A 23,818-nucleotide genomic window follows, 5' to 3' on the forward strand; every position below is an offset into this window, starting at 1 on the left:
TCGGACTTACGTAGTCTGACGGCACTGCACGCTGCAACGTATTTAATGTGGAGGTCTAGGAGGAGGAGGAGGAGATGTAGGAATATATTGAAAGCGTTCCCCGGGCAGGACTGCAGAGCCCCAGTAGCACCTACACTCGCGGTTCATTGAATCTCATTAAGCTTCATCCTATTGTATTTTTTCTTCAGAGCCTGCCACCATACAATAGAGCCGTACGTTAGGATTGGACGCCCTACAGTGGTGTACATCCAGAGAACCATCCTCGGTCGGAGACCCCATTTCTTTGCAAAGTTTCGGGCATAAAAGGCTATACAGGCCTTCTTAACCCTCAGTTCTATGTTCAATCTCCAATTTAGCTTTGGATCCAGGATTACACCCGGGTATTTTACATTAAAGGAAAGAACCAATCTTTGTTCATTCAGCCGTGCTGGGTGGAATTCAGGTATCCTTGCCTTGGTGGTGAATAGCATGAGTTGCGTTTTGGTTGGGTTTATGCTGAGTCCGCATCTTGCCGCCCACAGGCCTTTCGCAACGCTCCTTCCATGATGTTGCTCATAATAGATGGTTATCCTGGTACTTAGCAGGGATATAATCCAATGCGTAAGACACGCCTTCTATCCAATACGTGCAGGCTTCCTTGATGGCGTTGGTACTAACGTTGTTGAAAGCTTCCTCTATATCCAAGAAGGCCGCTAGGGTGTACTGCTTGTACTGCAGCGACCGCTCAACCGTGCCAATTATGTCGTGGAGGGCGGTTTCTGTGGCATGCTGGGACTAAGAGAAAGGCGTTCTCTCCATAATCGTCCTTAAGTGTATGTCCAGGATGCGCTCTCAGCACGAAAGAGGTCAGGCTCATTGGTTGAATCGCAACAAACCACGGCACAATCCTTTCCTGCTGCTTCTGAAGCATGACTAATATTATGCCATCTGGGCCTGGGAATTTATATGCGGAGAAGCTGTTTATAGCCCAGCCGATCTTATCCACGGTAATTACCAATATGATAGCCTCGCACAGCTGGGATGGCAGCAAACCCTCCAAGCAAGGCTCTGACTCATAGTCCTCATCGCTGGCGAGAAAGTGCGTTTGAAGCAGCAGCTCCAAGGTTTCACTAGAAGATTCCGTCCAGGAGCCTTCCGACTTTTTAAGGAAGGATGGGGTCTTATGATCCTTGGACAGAATCTTACTGAGTCTCGCGGATTCACTGGTGCTTTCGATGTTCTGATAATAGTCCAACCAGGACCACCTCCTGGCGGTCCTGATGGCCGACTTGTACTTCTTCAGACAATCCTTGTATGGCTGCCAATATTTTTGCCTGTAGCAGATGTTGAAGATTTCTCTGGTTAGCTTCCTGAGACTGGAGAGATCTTCATTCCACCACGGTGGCAGTGTATTTTTGCTGTAATTAGTAGGGCACGAGACTTTAAAAGCGGTATGGAATGTCTTTTCCAGAGCCCCGTTCTTTGACTCCAGTTCGTCTGTCGTGCTAATCTTACCAATTTGCGCACCAGAGAGTTTGTTCTTAATTACATGACCGAACTTTCTCAAGTCGATCCTCCTGCGGTCCCTGAAGGGTTTGGAGACCTCTGCGGCGAGATCTAGACTGAAAAATATCCAACTGTGATCCAAAAAGAGACTCTGGTCAGACACTCTCCAGTCCTCCACCTAACAATCCCATTGTCAGTTATTAGGATGATATCAAGGACCTCCTCCCAACCGTCACAGTTCTACGAATAAGGGAAATGAAAGGTTGGTGTACTGCCCCTGTTACACACCGATAGGTTTAAAGTAATGATAAAATCAGAGCATGACTCAGCTCTCTCGCTGATTTTCGAGCGTATACCTTGCATTGGCGTCGCAGCTTATCAACAGGTTGGCCTTCTTTGTTGCTATGGTGGTCGTCAGATGTTGTAGTCCTCCTGGCGGAGCTGATCGGTCGTGAGCCATGTAAGCCGAGGAAGTATACACGTTGTCTGCCCCGCCTGCTCCAACTTGACCACGACTAGATCGCTGAAACTCAGGTCCGGACACAGGACAGCGTGCAGACTCTTCCTTGCTAGAATACATGCTCTTGGTCTGCCCTGGTTCGGTTATCTCCGATCCAGGGCTCCTATATTAGTGCGATGTCGATGTCTTTCTCTAGGAGGTAGACAAGCAGATTAGTCGAGGCGCACTTCGAGTGCTGCGGATTTATCTGCGTTAACCTCAGCATGATCTGCTTGCGTGAGAGATTCGTCAGTCCCCATCGGACCGTCGATCGTCATCTCTTCCAACAGTTCGTTGGCGGCGTCGATTGGCTCTAAGACCTTTGCGTTCCTGACCCCGAACCGTCCTTTACAGTTGACGTTTTCCAGTGCCTTGAGGCACTCTTCGTTTATACGGAGTAGACAAGTTTGGCTGTTTGTCTGGGGTTCCTCCTTCTTGATAATAACCCAGTCGTCCATGCGAATCCTGCGGTTTTGAAGACGCTGGAATTCGACGAGCTTGTCCTTATCCATGCGAATCTTCGGCAACCAGATGTGAGCGATTGGCCTCCTAGGAATCTCATCGTAAGGGATGACATTAAGCTTTACGACCCCCCCCCCCCCCGGCGTTGTTGGTCTTAGCGACGCACGAGCCGAGAGCCGAGTCAATAGAGAATTGATCCTCGCAAGCTATGACGTGGAACCCCCAGACCACCTGAGAGAAATTAAAGCAGGGGATGAATAACGTGTGTTTGCCTTCGGCGGTGTCCAGGAGATGCTCAATGCCCACCTCCAACAGCCTGGTCTCAACACTGGTTCACACCTCCGGTGCTCCGGTGCTGCGAGACAAAGAGGCATATTGGAGCGTTAGGTTGAGTACTTGATGAACTACTTAACAACTAAACAACCAGAACATTGGCGAGTTGGAGGTCCCGCCAACTGAAGACGACGGACAAATACTATACCACTGAGTATAGAGGAAACAGAGGAAAGTGTAAGTTAATATGAAGGCGGCCAATTACACCAAATGGTTCATCAACTTGTGCTCAAGGTATGGGACAGCGAATCAATGCCTGATTACTGGCAACGAGGTATTATCTGTCTCATACACAAAAGAGGAGATATGACGCAGTGCATCAATTATAGAAGTATCACGTTGCTTAGTACCATCTGTAAGATATTCTCCGCTCTCTTGCTAGGCCGGATAGCCCCATACGCCCAGAACATCATTGGCCCATACCAAAGAGGCTTCACTCCAGGCAAATCAGCAACAGATCAGATTTTCTCTTTGCGGCAAACGATGGAAAAACTGTTGAAATATGAACATCAGTTGCACCATCTTTTCAACGACTTTAAAGCTGCCTATGATAGTAGCCAGAGTACCAGACGAAATTAAGAAGACTGACTTGGCTGACCTTGACCAATGTGCGAGACCAGATAAAAGTAGCATGATCACTCTCAAGACTATTTGAAATCAACAACGGTCTAAGACAAGGGGCTGCCCTATCATTACCTCGTTTTGGAAGAAGTGATCAGTGATGCTGAGGTAAATGTAAGAGGTACGATCCTCTTTAAGTCCACCGAACTAGTGGCCTATATTAACGATATCGACATCGTGGAAAGAACGATGCGAGACGTACAAACTGCCCTCATCCAGATCGAGCAGGCGGCACAAGATCTTGCGCACATCAGTGAAGCCAAGACAAAATATATGGTGGCAACATCCAACATCCAACTGAGCCTATTTCAGCTTACAAAAACTGTTCTCCTCCGAAACGTCTCACCATAGGGTCAAAGTTATTACTGTACAAGACAATGATTTTGCCAGTCCTCATGTATTCCTCGGAGACTTGGGTTCTTAGCAACAAAAATTGCGAACTCTTGGTCGCGTTGGAGAGAAGAATCCTCCGAAGAATTTTTGGCCACCTACATGAGGATGGACGATTCCGTAACCTATCAACGAAGAAATCTATGAGCGATATCATGACCGTCAGGTTGTGGATAAAATCCGGGTCAATAGGTTGCGGTGGGCGGGTCACTTAATCCTTATGGTTGAGGCTGATCCAGCCTGGAAAGTCTATAAGGGCAATATTTATGGTAGAAAAAGAAGATAAGTCAGAGCCTCCCTGAGATGGAGCGATGGCGTAGGTCAGGACGCCAGACAGCTTTTAGGAATATCGAACTGGTGGACCTCGAGGCAAAACCGGAATGTCTGGAGTTCCTTATTAAGGCAGGCCTAGACCGGATACCAGTTGTTGCGCAGTTGATAATTATGATGTCATGGACGTTTGTACAGATTGGTACGTAATGAATGTAAATAAATATTTCGGAAGCAACTTACTCCCTTTATCAGTATAAAGCTTTATACTGATGAAGGGAGTAAGTTGAGGCTTTATACTGATGGACGGAGTAAGTTGCTCCCGAAATATATATATATAATATACAATAAAATAAAATTGTAGTTTGGTCTATCAATTTAGCCGCTGTACGTTATTCGGTAGATCCCACTTTTTTCCTCCGCTGGCAAAGGATCCTTGATGTCTCTCAGTAAATTCTGCAAGGTGGACGACTTCTAGTTGAAACTTTTTTATCCAATTCCTGATGTTGTTAAATGACTGCCAGACTCTTAGGACGACGAATAATAAGTGTTCAATTGATAACTCCCAGGAACTAATACAAAGGTTGCAACGTATTGAGAGGATGGGTGAGGACGAGGTGATGGTGTCGTCCGACCTGGAGGCGTGAATCATGTATTCTTAAGTACAAGGTCATGGGTGTCCGCAAACTTGAATATATCCTTGCCACCCTCGTCAAAATCCTTTTCTCCATGGCACCTATTGCTAGAAGAGGACCTCTATGGTATAGAATGTGGTTTGTTTATTGCTTTTATAATCTTTTGTTTGGTGAAGTCATGTGCTTCCCACAAGGATAGAGGTTAAAATTTACGCCACCTTACAGTCATCAGCGTCGTCACTGTCGCGAACAGGTGTCAATGAAGTCACGTTCGGATTTAGCACATTACCTACGATTTTAAATTGTACAAAGTGCATTCTTCGCCTGATATTCTGAATTGGCAGAGACACTTTGGCACTCCGCACTCTAGATCCGTAGCGTTTTGTTGATGCCGGTAAACGAGAGGTTTTGGCGCACAGAAAGCTATATTTCGCATCAATCTACCCTGCAGCTCATTACTTGACCCCGGTAGGGTCGCCAGTAATAATTTAACATTCACTTCCACAAATGATTATATGTTCCTCGGTAACTCAGCCTACAGACTGCTTTATGATATTACATGATTATTATGATAACTTGGGTCTAATCGTTATCGTTCTCCTTTACGATACAATAAGTTTATTGTTCACAGCACAATGATTTGAAAAATTAGCGTGATCACACTAAAGCCTTATCAATGACAAATCAAATAACACTAACCAAAAAAAACAGTCAAATAGAGGTATGTTTGCAAATGCGTAAGGCAGCAACAGCTAATAGACTCCAGGTACCAGTTTTGAAATGTTCTTTAGTCATCATGGGTCGCATGAAAAATTGAAAAGCCAACAAAATGATAATTACTCGAAAATATGTCTACCACTACAAGCTTCGGAGTGATTGAGACCCCAAATGTTGGAACTCACGCTGAACATGCAGAAGGCTCACAAAATGAATTTGGCAGAGATAATGTTCACCTTCTGTATATAAAGAAATATCAGCCACGTGTAGTTTATCATATTTTCCGCAGTGATAGTAGTGAAGGTGGCTTAACTGCTGCGGAAAAACCATGGAGTGGCTTCCTTCTGCAATTTGGTTAATTGTGTCTTTACTTGCAATAGTTTACTTTTATTTCCAACGGAAATTTTCCTATTGGAAAAATCGTGATGTTCCATACGTAGAGCCATTGTTCCCCTTGGGGAATCTTCCGTGGAAGCACAGCGACAATTTGAAAGAGGTTTTCGAAAAATTATACAAAGTGAGACATGGAAGTCCTCTAGTTGGAGGATATTTTTTCAGCCAGCCGGTGGTGATAGCAACTGATTTAGATTTTGTGAAAGATGTGTTGGTGAAAGACTTCAACAGTTTCCACGGCCGAGGTGTTTACTCTAATGAAAAGGATGATCCCATTTCAGCACATTTGTTCTCTTTGGATGGACCAAAGTGGAAATCGCTGCGGATGAAACTTTCACCGACATTCACTTCAGGAAAAATGAAATTCATGTTCCCGACCATAGTCGATGTTTCAGAAAGATTTAATCAAACTTTGGGTAAAATGTTAGATGAGGGTAGTGATTTCGATGTGAAGGAATTACTTGCTCGTTTTACAACGGATGTTATCGGGACATGTGCTTTTGGATTAGAGTGTAATACCCTAAATGACTCCGATACTGATTTTCGTAAATATGGCCGTATGGTCTTTGAAGGAGCAAGATTCGATTCAATCAAGCGAACGATCATGCAAGTTCCCAAACTGGCCGAAACACTCGGTTTGACGGTTTTCGACAAGGGAATCCGCAATTTTTTCTTGGGTATTGTACGTCAAACTATCGAACACCGTGAAAAAAATAATATAAAGCGAAACGACTTCATGGACCTGCTGATTGACTTGAAAAATAATGACACTTTTGACGAAGAAAAGAAAATCAAATTGGAAAAGCTGACTTTGGAGGAAGCTGCGGCACAAGCATTCGTTTTCTTTATCGCCGGATTCGAAACCTCATCTACGGTGATGATGTTTGCTTTATACGAACTAGCACTGAACCCAGACATACAGGAAAAGTTGCGCAATGAAATAAATACTGTTTATGCAAAACACGAAGGTCATTTGACTTATGAAACCATAAAAGATATGGTATATTTGGATCAAGTAATCAATGGTAAGTCGTAGATCAGTGTCATCTATAGTGGTTATCTGAAAACGGTGTCAATATCATTGTAATATACAGTCGTATTTGTTCCAATGATATCGTTATCAAGCAACTCCTAGTTTGCTTTTGTTGAATCTAGATATCAAGTAAACTATTTGGCGGCAAATAATCAAAACATTTTCTATTTTGCTTTTAGAATCTTTACGAAAATATTCACCTGCTGTTGCGTTGCAGCGTACCGCTCAGGAAGATTACAGAGTCGCGAATACAAAACTGGTAATAGAAAAAGGGACAACTGTGTTAATTCCCGTTTATGAGATTCATAATGATGCACGCTATTATCCAAATCCGGAAAAGTTCGATCCTGATCGCTTCCTTCCCGAAGTGTGGAAAGTCCGGCATCCAATGTCATTTTTGGGCTTTGGCGATGGTCCTAGAAATTGTATAGGGATGAGATTTGGTAGGATGCAGTCACGAGTGGGCCTTGTAATGCTCCTGAAGAACTACCGATTTGAAGTATCCGATAAAACACCAATTCCAATTGAATATTCACGAAAATCTTTGGTATTGTCTCCTTCCGATGGAATGAATTTGAAGATTGTTAAAGTATAAATTAATAATATTTAGCTTGAAATATCTACGATAAAATCTGATTAAGTGGTAAACTCTGTGTATTCACATTTTTGTGTCAATATAATAATAGTATAATAGTAATAATGAATGGTGAAGTTATCTTATTCTTAGATCAGAAGCTGAAGAGGGTCGAGACCTGCGTCGAACTGATATTGTATATTTTTTCGTATATTAAAAGGTTCACTTCAATGCAATCTTGCCATTTGATTTTTAAATGTAAAACAATTTTTCTTGTAAAAATTCAAATAGTAAGAAAGTTGTTAACTATTCCCACTAGTAAACTTTCTTATCTAAAGTTACTTTTTATTAACTGGAAAATATGAGTTCATAAAAATTAAAAAATTTGTGATCGGTTGTGGTTTGAGCAGCTGAGGCGGGAGATTTATTTATTTAACTCAAAATTTATAATAAACAGAAAATTCCCCGTAGAATATGCACATGTGTAATGGAAAGACCATTATTGAGAAAAAACAAAAACTACAAAAAAAAAATTATTCAATTCTTAAATAAACCAAATGTTAAGGAAAAAGGACTAAGTGTAGCTTGGTAGTATTCACTAAGCATTCTTGGCACCGGAGAGTAATAGCAGCAGCAGAGCTCCGCTAAAGGCACTTCAAAAACGTTAACACTACGGATGCTATGTGAAAAGTCTCGGAACTGAAATTCAGAGAGCTTTCCATTAGACAATGACATAATTTATAAAGGACACATGCATCAGTCAGAATTCGGCGCTGTAGAAGACACGGGAAATACAAGTCGATCAATGTAACATGAAGAGGGAAGGTTCTTTTTAAAAAGCAGGGAGCGAGTTAATTCTTCTAAGCAGAAACTATAGCGTAACTGGCACAAAAATGGTAAGGGCGCCATACAACTAAAGCATACTCTAGATTATTGTGGACGAAGGAGTTATAAAGAATGACTGAAAAATTTACATCCTTAAACTGGCAAGAGGCGCGAAGAACGAAACCTGTAAGCTCGACTGAGAATATCAATGTAATGACAATTAAATCGAAGCTTGCTGTCGAATGTTACGCCAAGATCCTTGTAAGGGGAAATAACTGAAAGTGATTGACCATTGAAGCCATAAACAAGTGTAGGGACTGGAGATTTCAAGAAAAACACTAACTTGATACATTTACATTTAAGTGCCTGCTTATTGAGATTTGATTGCAGGTAATTGAGTTCTGTAAGTGAGACTATTCTTTTCAAAGCGTCTGCATACAAAAAACAAGCCGGGACACCGGAAACTAGACGCTTCAGGTATGAAAGGTTTTATGTATTTCTTTTATAAAGAGATTTGAGTATGCATTTGTTCCATTAGCATGTAACACGTAAAATATGCATATATTATGGGAAAATAGCCACTTTCAAGTGATATTGACATTCATAGTCTTGAATTTGCAGAGGAGCGACAGTTTTGACCTAGTATAACTTTATTAGTAATAGTGCGATTTTCACCAAATTTGGCAGGAGCAAGCTCTATACTGCCTATATTGCTGCAAAATTTTGTGATTCTAGGGTGAACTTAAGGGGGGTTTTCCTGTCAATTACTAAAAATGATAGTAATGTACTATTATTAGCTTTATTTGAACAGGTATCGATATAGAGGGTATTTAGGAGCCTAGGCACAATATAGTGGCAGCCCTCTGATTTCTTTTCAAATTTTTCGGTTTGGTAGTTTCTGAGAATGGGTTCGTTAAAGAAATGACTACTTTCAACCCCCGCACTCCCCACTTTTTCAACAAAAGTGAAAACTAAGACCGGCTTCGAAAAGTACTCACCGAGACCTTTAATTTGGTACCCCACATGAAAAAAAAATGTACACCACCTTCTGCATGTATGGGCCCTGCCCCCCCTTAAAATAGACGTAAAAGGATGTAACTCACTATATGCGTGAGCGTTCACAGTTCCCACCTTTCTACCAAATTTGGTGTTAATCGATACAATCGTCTCCGAGAAAAATGCGTGTGACAGACAGATAGACAGACAGTAAACCGATTTTAATAAGGTTTTAGTGTTTACACAAAACCTTAACAAGCTGGGAAATCAGAAGCTTTACGCTTCAGGTATAAAAGGTTTTATGTTTCCCTATATGAGAAGCATAACGCAGTACTCCATGGGCTGACAGCATTGCCTGGAGATATTTAAATTGCTCCGTGCTGTCAGCTTCAATAACTTGCCCAGAACTGATCGAATTAAATATCTTGGGTCAATGTTATCAGCCAATGGAGAACTGCGTTTTGGAAATGCTTCAAGCATTAATGCAATCTGCATGAAGTGGCATTCCACAACTGGTGTTTTTGTGATCAGGAAACGCCTCAAATTTAAAAATTACCGCAATATCGTGCATCTGCCGCTCTTTATAGTTCTGAGTGTCGGCCGACTATAAAAGATAATGAAAGGCTAACCTGTTGTTGGGTAAAACAAAACCTTATTAAAATCGATTCAATTTAGTATGTCTGTCTGTCGGTCACACACACTTTTCTCCAAAGCGGCTAAACCGATCCGAACAAAACGAAATTTGGTGAACAGATGAAAACTAGGAAATTCCATGCAAACAGCGAGTGACATAAGTTTAGGTGGAGTTTAAAGGAAGCTCTCCATACATGCAACGGAGGGCTTTAAAATATTTATCACCGGATATAGTCGTGTAGGGTATCAACTGAAAGGTCTCGATTTGTACTTTTCCCAACTGAGTTTTGTCGTAAATTGCAAAGTGCGCAAGTGAGGAGTCAAAATGTACGCACATAAAGTGAGACAGGGCTCATTTTCGGAAACTACCCAACCTAAAAATCCGAAAAAAACCAGGGTGGTGCGCTTAGATGAAATCTAGGCCTCAAAATATGTCACCCTCCGATATTTGCTCAAATAAACTTACTAACAGTATATTACCAACTCTTAGAAATTTACTGAAAAACCCCCCTTAAATTCATCCTAGGAGAGGGCAATATTTCGTATACATGTTCCAAATTTCATGGAAATCTGGTTATTAACGCCAAAGGTATAGTAGTTAAAACTTCGCGCGAATTAACTGCTTCTGAAGCCATACAAATAACATGCTGACGTCATAATTAGCGGGAATAATTGTCATTCGTCTGAAATATTAAAGTCACATTTATGAAGAATCTACTTCCTTCCAGCCCTTTTAAGGTTTTGTGTAAAACACTTATGTGAAATCTAATGTTCGAGAGATGTCCCATTCCGGTATCTGCTCAAATAAATTTACTAATAGTATATTATCAACTTTTAGAAATTGGCTAAAAAACTTGCCTTAAGTACTTCCTAGGTGTACTAAATTTTGCACCGAGATAGGATTTCACGAAAATCCCATTATTAGTTATAGCAGTCCAAACTTATCAATTTCGTGCGAATTAACAGCGTAGTAAACCATACAAATAAGATGCTGACGTCATAATTAACGAGAATAATTGACATTGGTGTGAAATATGAAAATTCCATTCAAGAAGAATCTAATTCTCCCTAGCCTTTTTTAAACACAAAACCTTATTAAAATCGGTTTACTGTCTGTTTGTTCATCTGTCTGTCCGTCACAAGCAGAAACTATCCAACCGAAAAATTTGAAAAAAATCAGGAGGCTCCCACTATCTATATAAATAAAGCTAATAATAGTATATTACTATAATTTTTAGTAATTGGCTGCAAGACCTCCTTTAAGTTCATGCTAGCGTCACAAAATTTGGCAACAAAATAGGGTATAACATAGAGTCTTTCCAAGTTTGGTGGAAATCGCACTATTACTATCAAAGTTCTAATACGTCAAAATTGTCGCTTCTTTGCAAATTCAAGACTGTGAATGTCAATATCATCCGAAAGTAGATATTCTGCCATAATAAATGTATGCATATATTACGTGCTACGTACTAAGAAATACACAAAACCTTTCGTGTCTGAAGCGTCCAGTTTCTGGTTTTCCGACTTGTTTATATTTGATGTAGTTTACATTCTTCGCATTTGCTAATAATAGTAAACCCAGACTGTGAAGCGTATTAGGTTGACTATTATCAATACATGAAATAATAATACATGAAATAATTTATCTAAATCGCTTTCTAAAAATAGAGGGCAATGGACGTGCAGCTGTCATGCACTCGTCGCTCTTCACATATTTTTCTTTTCCTTCAGCCTTTGTCTCGTTCACAATATCCAGCGTATCAAGACATCCCATCCCATCCAGCATATCAAGACATCGTTGTTTCGGTCGGCTTTTTGGTTGCTTGACTTCGATGTTCACACCTATATTGTTAAGTGAATTCTCATTAGTGTGAATTACGTGACTAGACTATCAAAAATGTGATGTTTTATTTTTGCAAATACCGATATTTCGGGAACCACTTGTTCCCTTCATCAGTGCTTACAAGTCTCCTTCTCAGTAGGTTTACTAGTTGTATCTATACTAATCTAAATTTATACTATATACTATACTAGTCTAATTATGGCTAAATTAGTTCTTAAAGACTTATATCTAGATCCTGTAAACTAATAAATATTTAAAGGCATTTTAATGACTTATTTGTCTATCCTGAAAGAAGAAGAGGTGTATTTTATTCATCATCATCAACTGCGCAACAACCGGTATCCGGTCTAGGCCTGCCTTAATAAGGAACTCCAGACATCCCGGTTTTGCGCCGAGGTCCACCAATTCGATATCCCTTACAGCTGTCTGGCGTCCTGGCCTGCGCCATCGTTCCATCTTGGGCAGGGTCTGCCTCGTCTTCTTTTTATACCATAGATATTACCCTTATACGCTGGGCTGGATCATTCTCATCCATACGGATTAAGTGACCCGCCCACCGTAACCTATTCAGCCGGATTTTTTCCATAACCTGACGGTCATGGTATCGCTCATAGATTTCGTCGTTATGTAGGCTACGGAATCGTCCATCCTCATGTAGGGGGCCAAAAATTTTTCACAGGATTCTTCTCTCGAACGCCCAAGAGTTCGCAATTTTTCTTGCTAAGAACCCAAGTCTCCGAGGAATACATGAGGACTGGCAAGATCATTGTCTTGTACAGGAATAGCTTTGACCCTATGGTGAGACGTTTCGAGCGGAATAGTTTTGTAAGCTGAAAAATGCTCTGTTGGCTGACAAACGTGGGCGGATTTCTTCATCTAGCTGTCAAGGATTGCGATTTTCGACCCTAGATAGGAGAAGTTATCAACGGTCTGAAAGTTGTATTCTCCTATCTTTATTCTTCCCATCTGACCAGTGCGGTTTGATGTTGTTGGTTGGTTGGTTTTTGGTGCTGACGTTGCCACCATATACTTTGTCTTACCTTCATTGATGTGAAGCCCAAGGTCTCGCACTTATTGCCGCCTGTTCGATCTGGATGAAGGCAGTTTGTACGTCTCGGGTCGTTCTTTCCATGATGTCGATAAAGTCAGTATAGGCCAGTAGTTGGGTGGACTTAAAGAGGATCGTACCTCTTGCATTTACCTCGGCATCACGGATCACTTTCTCGATGGCCACGTTAAAGAGGACGGATGATAGGGCATCCCCTTATCGTAGACCGTTGTTGATGTCGAATGGTCTTGAGAGTTATCCTGCTGCTTTTATCTGGCCTCGCACATTGGTCAGGGTCAGCCTAGTCATTCTTATGAATTTCGTCGGGATACCGAATTCTCTCATAGCCGTGTACAGTTTTAACCTGGCTATGCTATTATAGGCGGCTTTGAAGTCGATGAATATATGGTGCAACTGTTGTCCATATTCCAACAGTTTTTCCATCGCTTACCGCACAGAGAAAATCTGATCTGGTGCTGATTTGCCTGGAGTGAAGCCTCTTTGGTATGGGCCAATGATGTTGTGGGCATATGGGGCTATCCGACCTAGCAAAATAGCGGAGAATATCTTATGGATGGTACTCAGCAACGTGATACCTCTATATATTTTATTAGGTTTTTGTTAAATAATGGGAAATCGGTATTTGCAAAAATAGAGCATCAACACCAGCGAATAAGACAAAACAAGTTTTTTATTATTTCAAATAATTAATCGCTGGAAACACCGCATAATAACGCTCAGATAGACATGGCCGCCAAGCTTGAAGGGTCTGCTCAAATTATGGCTGCACTTGGTGAAGACATCAAATTTCTCAAATTATGCTTGAAGTATGGTGTCACGCCCAAGTCCCATGTGGTTACTATTAAGTCAGGTTTAGGTTTACCCACTAATCTTACTAGATCAGTCGAAGAAACCTTAATTAGGTCTATTGTGAAAAAGCTGCATGCAAAATTAGCATCTATCACACTGAAGGCATATAATGCGCACTTGCAATTAGAAGGAACGGACAACTACGCGGAATCTACCTTCTTCAAAATTCAACGGGGTTGCGAATGTGAAAAGCAACGCAAACGGACATTGCTAAGGAAGAAGCTCAATCTATTGGTAAAAAAATCACCGCGCACTAGACAGGAAAAACCAACGGTAAGTACTATTCCTTATCAAGTTATTAATAAATCATCTATTAGTTTCAGAAATGATGAAATGGATTTCCTAAACAAGGGCTGGAACTAAGCCGTAATTGACCGGCCAGTTGAACATCTTGTTGTAGATGCGGAAGGAGCCATAAAATTCATGGTTAACGAAGCGAAGAAGGAAATCCTGCACAAACTATCAAAAGCCATCGCTTGCCAAACTAAGATTCAAAAGTCTGGTAACGAGTGGGAAACCAGTATCGTACGAGAACTGCAGAAGAAACTGATATACTTCCAAAAAGCGGACAAAGATAATGCGATTGTAATTATGGATAAGCAACATTACGAAAACCTAGTAATGGAAAAGTCGACTGGAGGAAACTACTTTGAATTGAGGAATGACCAGGATCCATAAAACGAGTAGAGAAGACCCTAAAAGAATGCTCGCTAGTGGCTGATAACCTAGCCCGGCTGCGGATGCCAAACCCCTCTTTACCCAGAATTTTTATTATTTCAAATAATTAATCGCTGGAAACACCGCATACTTACACTCAGCCAATGAAAGGCGTCTTGCGGTTATGGAAACGAAGATGTTGCATTGCAATGGTGACTTGACACGTTTTGATAACGTCCAAAATGAGGATATATCCGATCGATATGGGGTTGCACCGATCGTGGAAAAACTGCCTGTGAGGCTTTTCGATGGTATGGTCGCGTGATTCGCGCTAACGAGAATTCACTTCCCAATATTGGTCTGAATACTGAAGTCAACGATAAGTGACCAAAAGGCCGGCCGAAACAACGGTGACTTGATACGCTGGATGGGGATTTAAAAGCTTGGCAATTACATCCAGATCTGGCGTTTGGTAAAATAAAATGGCCAAACCGATCACGACAAACCAACCCAGCTTGTGAATAGGACAAAGGCTGAAGAAGAAGAAGAAGATGTGAGGAGCGACGAGTGCATGACAGCTCCGTGTTCCATAATTAAAAATTCCATTGCCCTCTAGTTTTTAGAAAGCGATTTAAATAAATCATTTGATGGAAAGCCCTGTATTGATAATAGTCAACCTCATCCGCTTCAGACTCTGAGTTTACTATTATTATCAAATGAGATGAATTTAACCTATAGCAGATAGAAACAAGTCGGGAAACCGGAAGCTGGACGCTTCAGGTACGAAAGGTTTTGCATATTTCTTAATACGTAGCACGTATACATTATGTGAGAGTATCCAATTTTCAAAGAAGCAACAACTTTGACGTATTATAATTTTGTTAGTAATAGTGCGATTTCCACCAAACTTGATTCTGCTCTACATTATAGCCTATATCACTGCAAAATTTCGTGGTGCTAGGGTGAATAATACTATTATTAACTTTATTTGAACAGATATACATATAGTGGCAGCCCTCTGATTTTTTTCTGATTTTTCCGTTGGGTAGTTTCTGAGAATGGCCTCCTTAAAGAAATGGTCCCTTTCAACCCCCCGCACTCCCCACCCTTCCAACGAATGTTAAAACGAAGACCGGCTTCGAAAAGTACTAACCGAGTGCTTTAATTTGGTACCCCACATAACTATATTAACCGTAAAAGGATGTAACTCACTGTATATGTGAGCGTTCACAGTTCCCATCTTTGTTCCAAATTTGGTACCAATCGCTATATCCGTCACCGAGAAAAATGCGTGTGACGGACAGACAGATAGACAGACATTAAACCGATTTTAATAAGGTTTAGTGCTTACCCGTTTTGGAGAAAAGTGCGTGTGACAAACAAACAGACAGTGAATTGTTTTTCATAAGGTTTTGTTTTACACAAAACCTTAACAAGCCGAGAAACCAGGAGCTTCAAGTATGAAAGGTTTTGTGTATTTCTTTTATAAGGACATTTGAGTGTGCATTCGGTCCATTAGTACCTAGCACGTAACATATGCATATATTATGTGAGAATATCCACATTCAGGTGATATTGACATATAAAGTCTTGAATTTGCAAAGAAGAGAGAATTTTGACCTTTTACAACTTTGTTAGTAACAATGGCATTTCTACCAAACTTGGTAGAGTCATGCTCTACATTACACCCCACATTGTTGCAATTTCTTGGTGCTAGAATGAACTTAAGGGCGGGACTTGCAGCCAATCACTAAAAATTATAGTAGTATACTAAAATTAACTTTATCTGAACAGAAATGGAGCGTATTTCGGAGCCTAAGCACCATACAGTGGCAGCTTCTCGATTTAGTTCAGATATTTCGGTTGGGTAGTTTCTGAGGATTGTTACAGAAATGATCACTTTTGACCCCCTGCACCCAGCACAACTACTCATATTTGACAATTAGGACACATTATCATTTTTACTAAATGACTTTTACAAATGTATGTGTATTGATCCTGTTTTCGGTCATATAGGTAGGTGCTGTGAAGGTTTCGTGTGCTCTAAAAGTTTTCTATTCTTTTTTGAAATCAGTAAAACATTACCGAGCATTTGATATGTTTTTCATGAACAAATGGTGTCAGCGAATCTATGTATATATTGATGTTGATATGTGACCGGCTGGGAAGAAGGAGACATCATGCCTAGTAAGTACTTATCGCCTCTGAAGTTGGTTGAGACTGTTACACGACATACATTGTCTTTTTACCGAGGGCACCTCCAGTCAACGAATTAGCCTTCTTTTGTGACAATACTGAACAAGAACAATGCAGTCATACAGTGCCTAGCATGGCTTGTACTGTAGAAAAGATTTCCTTAAACCTTGATTTAGTAGAACACACTATATTCGCTCCGGACACAACTTATGGCCTGATCAAGCAAAAGTATGCGAAGACGAACGTAGACACCTTCCAAGATTCAGTCACATGCCTCATTAACGCATCACCAAGTTACTTCAGCTTAACAATGCCCACATCAGACCCATTAACAGAAGCAAGTTTTGTGAAATGGTTCCTCCTGGACAAGTTTTTGGGTCAATATTTTAAACCGCTAAAACTGTTGACGAGGTTCCATCATTTTTCATGGACGAATGAGGACACCAGGGTTTACTGCAAAGAATTCGCAGATTCTACAGAGCAGGTGTTCAATATTTTACAAACAGTACCACTTCTTCCACAAGAAATTTGCGGAGAAGTATTGTACTTTCAACGGTTTATTTAAAAAAAATCGGAGCACTCTGTGCCAATCCAGAAAAGAGGGATGCATTCCTCAAGGAACCAAAGACTGCGTTTCCACAACAAAAATCCAAATGTGCCGAAAAACCTAATAATTGTTTATTCCTATTGATTTTGTAAGGTAAGTTCGTATTTTTTATACAATTCACTACAACTTTGTTGAAAGAGGAAGTCTTGTAGGTATGAAAACTGTCAAAATCTGCAAATCAAAATTTTAGGATCCTCATCCTTTCTTCCGAGTGTCATATCCCACGTGGCCATTAACGCTAGGGACTCAGACACGGGTAAGGCAATGCAGCGACACGCTTAACAACCTCGGAACATGCTACGCGGGGCGGTTCCCAGGCATAAGAACGTAAGTAGCCAAGCGGGGCTCAGTTCTTGGTAGCCGGCATCCTGCCAGCGAGCGTTAGGGGTTGAATTTACCCGCATTAGTTAGCAGCCGCCGACTACCTGCGCTACATCAAAGAGGATTTGGCCTGCCTATTACAAGATCCGTTCGGAAACACTTTTAAGCAAGTCCCTTCCAAATGCGTATAGGATTGCGGCGGTCTACACGGGGCACTGACTTGTAGTTTGCTAAGCCGTCAGATTTAACATTGCCGAAGCTGTTGACAGGAAGAAGAAATGCTCGGCCACTTTCACTTTATTGCCCAACTTCGAACAATTCTTCCAGTAATTCAAAGTGATCTGATATATTATATTTCGTGAATGCTTTGGAGATCTGAGCCGTATAGGCTCTGCTCTACTTGCTCTCCCTACAGTAGCCTTAGAAGTTAGTAGCATCAAAAAGCCGTACCACAGCACTAATTGGGCTTTTTGGAGCGGCCGCTGACACAAGCACAGCAAATTTATGCTAAGGATAAGTGCGTATCAAAATTGGCCAAATCCTGTAACTGAATAAAGTCAAAATAGAGATAGGTCTACTAACCGATTACTGTCCTTTAAGGGTACATCTGCGTATGACGGGTGCCTATATCAGAGACTCATCATGCAGACTTCGCAATTAGGAAAGCGAAACGGTCTCTCACAGTGTACTAGGCTACACCCCGTTTGCATTATGGAGGTATATAATTTGGAGAATAACCAATCCAGAAGAGGGGTTTCACCAGAGGCGACTAATCGAATATCTCCAGCGCCTAGAAAGTACAGCGGGATTATTTGTTTAAATAACTCCGCTTTTACGTACAATCAGTGAATAGGCTGCAGTCTGGGCTGATAAAATCAGATTCTACATGAGTTATCTATCCATCCATTCCAACCTCATGGGCAATCCAGTTTAAACAATCGATTCAGGTTATAGTTACCCCCTGAGGACAATTATTTAAATATAATTTAAATAATTAATTAATTAGTTCCTATTCAATCTACTGAAGAAATCCATGCTAACAGTGTGTGTGCAAGTTCTAGAAATACGAGTGTAAAAATCTCACCACTCACGTAGAATTAATTTCGGTTAATGTACGCGGTAGCTTGGGGTATTATCTAATTTTTCGTAAGCTGTAGGAGATAACACCAAAATGCTTGAGTAATCACGGTGAGTAGCTTGGTAGCGATTATTTTTGCCCGCAAATTTTAAAACTCATGCTGATCATCTACAACACGCAGAGCGCGTTTACCAGAGATAACAACTCTCTCCACTTCATATATAAGGGATGCGAACCATAAGCAATTCATTAGATCGTTAGTACCCGTGTTAGCAGCGCTTTAAAGATAGTCTATCTATTTCGCAGGAAACATGGAGCTTATTTCTACGGCAGTTTGGCTGGTCGTGACCTTGCTTGCTGTTGTTTATTATTATTTCCAAAGAAAGTTCTCATACTGGAAAAGTCGTGGTGTCCCGTACATCGAGCCAGCGTTTCCCATGGGAAATCTCTCTTGGAAACCTAGCGGTAACTTCAGAGAAGTATTTAACGAGTTATATAAAGCCAAAGGAGAAAGTCCTTTCGTTGGAGCCTACTTTTCTATGAGTCCGTTGGTTGTAGCCACTGATTTGGATTTTGTAAAAGACGTGTTAGTGAAAGACTTCAACAACTTCCATGGGCGCGGTATTTACACTAATGAGAAAGATGATCCCATCTCAGCACATTTGTTCTCTTTGGATGGACCAAAGTGGAAATCACTTCGGATGAAACTTTCACCAACATTCACTTCTGGAAAAATGAAGTTCATGTTCCCAACCATAGTTGATGTGTCAGAGCGATTTAATCTTGCTTTGGGAAAAATGCTGAAAGGCGGTAGTGATTTTGATTTGAAAGAGATACTTGCTCGTTTTACAACTGACGTCATTGGAACATGTGCCTTTGGGTTAGAATGCAACAGTCTGAAAGATCCGGACACGGAGTTCCGTAAATACGGTCGTATGGTTTTCGAGGCATCAAAAGTTCGTTCAATAAGGAGAGCCATTTCGCGTTTTCCAAAACTTGCCGCCAAAATACATTTGAAGACATTCGGAAAGGAGTTGAATGACTTTTTCTTGGGTGTTGTACGTCAAACCATCGAGCACCGTGAGAAAAATAACATTAGACGAAACGACTTCATGGATCTACTGATTGATTTAAAAAATAACGAGACTATGGATGACGAAAAGAAAGTCAAATTAGAAAAGCTGACTTTGGAAGAAGTGACCGCCCAGGCATTCGTTTTCTTTATCGCTGGATTCGAAACGTCATCTACGACGATGATGTTTGCCCTGTACGAATTGGCAGTTAATCCAGAGATCCAGGAGAAATTACGAACTGAAATAAATACTGTGTATGCAAAACACGAAGGTCGCTTGTCTTATGAAGCTATAAAGGATATGGTGTATCTAGATCAAGTGATTAATGGTAAGTTTTAACTTAAGTTGGAAGAGTTATGATGCTGAAGGGAGGAGCTCTGTAGCGCAGCCAGCTGATTGGAGACTGACAGTAAATGTTAACAAATCATCTTAATTTCTTAACATTCTCTGCCCACTTACATTTGTTGACTGTAAATCGAAGCCCCTCCCGTTTTCAAGCAGTTGGGGTGAGGACAGATATGCCTATATTTGTTGATAATGAACCAGTTAATCGCGAGAAGATGGAAATAGCTGATGTTGGGAAGTTTGCAATTGCATACAGCCTTATCATTTGGAACGTTATCAATAACTCATATTTTATTTTAACGAAATAAATCTGGAGGTAATTGACCAATATTTATTTCCATTTATTTTTCAGAAACTTTGCGAAAATATCCACCAGTTGTTGCCCTTCAGCGTAAAACTCAAAATGATTATAAGGTTGCGAATACCAAACTGGTGATAGAAAAGGGAACAACTGTAATAATTCCAGCTTATGAGATTCATCACGATGAACGCTATTATCCAAACCCAGAGAAATTTGATCCTGATCGTTTCCTTCCGGAAGTTTGGAAAGCCCGACATCCAATGGCATTCTTGGGCTTTGGTGATGGGCCCAGAAATTGTATTGGGTTGAGGTTTGGCAGAATGCAATCACGAGTGGGTCTAGTTATGCTTTTGAAGAACTATCGATTTGAAGTATCAACCAAAACACCAATTCCAATGGAATTCTCACCAATCACTGCGGTCTTGTCTCCTGTGGATGGAATGCATTTGAAGGTTGTAAAAATTTGAGCTCATGGGGTTACATTTTCTGTTATTTATAACTTAATAAGCTAAGCTTTATAATAGACTGATTTTCTAAGTAAATTTTAATGTCATGTATTTAGTGTTTTACTATTTATTTGATTCAGATAGTATCATATCTATTTTTATTCAGAGTTTACTAAATTGTATGTACCAGTTTCGCTTTAAATGGTACTATTAGCACCAAAGTTACCATTTTGGACCTTTGAGGCGATTTACGTTGCCTTTGGCTTTTTACACTAGTAAAGCAAATAACTTTGATAAGGACCGCCAGTTTGATGCCTCAAATATATTAACTGGAGTCAGCCTTACCTGTGACGACAATAGTTTTCATTTCAAAGTCAGCTTTCTGGAATACGCAAGAGCTTCATGATAAAGGATCTGTAATTATATGGAATGCTTTGCAAACTAGCCTTTCTCATTGATCAAATGGATACCCGAAAGTACGCACTCATGGGTGCAGCTGCTGAAAAAATAGACTAATGACAGTCGCAGGTGGATCTCCACTCTTTTAACATTGTAATTTCAATGTTAAATTTTGTACTCACAAAAACGAATAGCAATACTGCAAGGTTTTTTGATAATGCAATATGAATCTGTAAGGCTCCCAGAAATATCAATCTTCTGATGTTTCACGAAAATATTTAGATACAAGCCACCCAAAAAAAGTATGGTGTACTTAAAGCAATGGAGGTTTGGCTAAATATGAATGAAAGTATAAAACCTATATTTCGATATCTTTTACTTCTTTTCCGTTTATTGATTAGATTAAATGTGCTATCTTTTCTTCGCTCACCGTAGGTGAGAGACTTAAAAATAGATGAATATTCACGGTGAGTAAGAGCGTCTGAGTTGGAGCGGTCGCTAGGCCCACGAATTTTTAAACTCATGCTGAATGCGCGCTTCTACCATAGATTCCAATTATCTCAACGTATATAAGGGGATGAGAATGGCACTCACCTCATTCGATAACTAACACCCGTGTTAGTAGCGCATGACGGTGCTGATTTCATTTGCGGAAACTATGGAGATCGTTTCGTCTGTAATTTGGTTGATTGCGACCCTGCTTGCTATAATTTATTATTACTTTCATCGAAAATTTTCCTATTGGAAGGATCGTGGTGTTCCATATGATGAGCCATCGTTTCCAATGGTCAATTATTGGAAACATAGCGGTAACCTCATCAAGGTATTCAAGAATTTATACAAGGCGAGAGGGGAGAGTCCCTTCGTTGGAGGGTACTTTTGAGTTAATCCGGTGGTAGTAGCAACCGGCTTAGACTTTGTGAAAGACGTCTTAATAAAAAACTTCAACCATTTCCATGGACGCGGTGTTTACACAAATGAGAAAGATGATCCCATCTCAGCACATTTGTTCTCTTTGGATGGACCAAAGTGGAAATCATTTCGGATGAAACTTTCACCGACGTTCACTTTTGGAAAGATGAAGTTCATGTTTCCAACCATAGTGGATGTATCAGAAAGGTTCAACCAAACCTTGGGTCCAATATTAGAGAGCGGTAGTGATTTCGATGTGAAAGAAATGCTCGCACGCTTTACAACTGACGTTATCGGAACATATGCCTTTGGATTAGAATGTAACGCTCTGTAAGGCAAATTATCTTGCGATTTCCAAAACTTGCCGCCAAACTGCGTTTATCTACTTTCGGAAGGGAAATGAATGATTTCTTTTTGGGGATTGTTCGTCAAACCATCGAGCATCGGAAGAAAAATAATATTAGACGAAACGACTTCATGGATCTGCTCATTGATTTGAAAAATAACGACACTATGGATGAAGAAAAGAAAGTTAAACTGGAAAGGCTGACTTTGGAACAAGTAACTGCCCAGGCATTCGTTTTCTTTATTGCTGGATTCAAAACATCATCCACGGCAATGCTGTTTGCCTTATACGAACTAGCACGCAATCCAGACATTCAGGAAAAGCTGCGAAATTAAATAAATACTGTTTACGCGAAACATGAAGGTTGTCTGACATACGAAGCTATAAAGGATATGGTGTATCTAGATCCAGTGATTGATGGTAAGTTTCAACTTAATGAAATGTGAATGAAATAATGTTGAATTTGAAAGTGGTCGTTATTATATTCAGCTTTAAATTTGCCACCGCATCGCTTATCGATTGGGATTTTGTCACTAACTACCACTAAAAACGTATGTGTTTTATTTCAAATAGTACTTAACGTTGGATATAATCTAGTTTGTTAATTTACCAAATAACTGCATATAAGAATAGAACAGGCCTTGATTCCGTGCGCTATAATCGACGCACCGAATATACATATCTGTAACCTGGGAGAGGAATTCTCTCCCGTTCGCTCACACATATATACTACCTCCAAAAGCTCCATTGCAGATTCTCTAGCTACGCTACTCCGCCATAATCCGAATCTGCCATAAAGTCTAAGGGATCGTACGCACTTACGGTTAACCACCTAGTCCGTTAATCTCCGCCACTAACCAGTTCGACGCGGTTCGGTGCCAGAGCTAGCCGCGAGTGACTGGCGGTTGTCCAACCACGTTAATAAGTCGTTCGATTTCTGAACAATGCACTTTCCATTCATAACCTAAATGGTCACCATCATCATCATCAAATCAACTCAAGTCAAGCTAGGGCTACCGTCAGACATCCCGGTTTTGCGCCGAGGTCCACCAATTCGATATCCTTAAAAGCTGTCTGGTGTGCTGACCTACGCCATCGCTCCTTCACAGGCAGGGTCAGCCTCATCTTCTCTTTCTACCATAGATACTGCCCCTTTAGACTTTTTAGGCTGGATCATCCTTATCCATACGTATTAAGTGACCCACCGGATTTTATCCACAACTTGACAGTAATGGTATCGCTCATAGATTTCATCGTTACGCAGGCTACGGAATCGTCCGTTCTCACATAGGAGGCTAAAAATTCTACGGAGGATTATTCTCTTCAACGCGGCCAAGAGTTCGCAATTTTTCTTGCTAAGAACCCAAGTCTTCGAGGAATACATAAGGACTAGCAAGATCATAGTGAGAAGTCTCGAGTGAAACAGGTTTTGTAAGTAGAAATAGGCTCTGCCAACGACTGTGCGCGGATTTCGTCGTAGTTGTTATCGTTTGTGATTTTCGACCCTATA

At 40.7% G+C, this 23,818-nt stretch overlaps 2 protein-coding genes across 2 annotated transcripts in view; both read left to right on the forward strand.

The window, feature by feature from the left end:
* The first annotated feature begins 5,555 nt into the window (after window positions 1-5,555).
* LOC119657588 (cytochrome P450 6a2-like) lies at window positions 5,556-7,483 on the forward strand. Its single transcript, XM_038064571.1, has 2 exons — window positions 5,556-6,830; window positions 7,018-7,483. Exons 1-2 carry the CDS (start codon window positions 5,741-5,743, stop codon window positions 7,431-7,433), a joined length of 1,506 nt encoding a protein of 501 aa, XP_037920499.1. The 5' UTR covers window positions 5,556-5,740; the 3' UTR covers window positions 7,434-7,483.
* Window positions 7,484-18,748: 11,265 nt separating this feature from the next.
* Window positions 18,749-23,818, forward strand: part of LOC119646773 — a 55,307-nt gene continuing 50,237 nt past the window's right edge. The window contains exons 1-2 of the mRNA XM_038047359.1: window positions 18,749-19,887; window positions 20,257-20,660. Of these exons, the coding sequence (XP_037903287.1) occupies window positions 18,798-19,887; window positions 20,257-20,660 (1,494 nt within the window). The 5' untranslated portion in view covers window positions 18,749-18,797. The remainder of the gene's footprint in view (window positions 19,888-20,256; window positions 20,661-23,818) is intronic.

The sequence above is a fragment of the Hermetia illucens genome, chromosome 1 (assembly GCF_905115235.1).
Source record: "Hermetia illucens chromosome 1, iHerIll2.2.curated.20191125, whole genome shotgun sequence".
Taxonomy (NCBI): domain Eukaryota; kingdom Metazoa; phylum Arthropoda; class Insecta; order Diptera; family Stratiomyidae; genus Hermetia; species Hermetia illucens.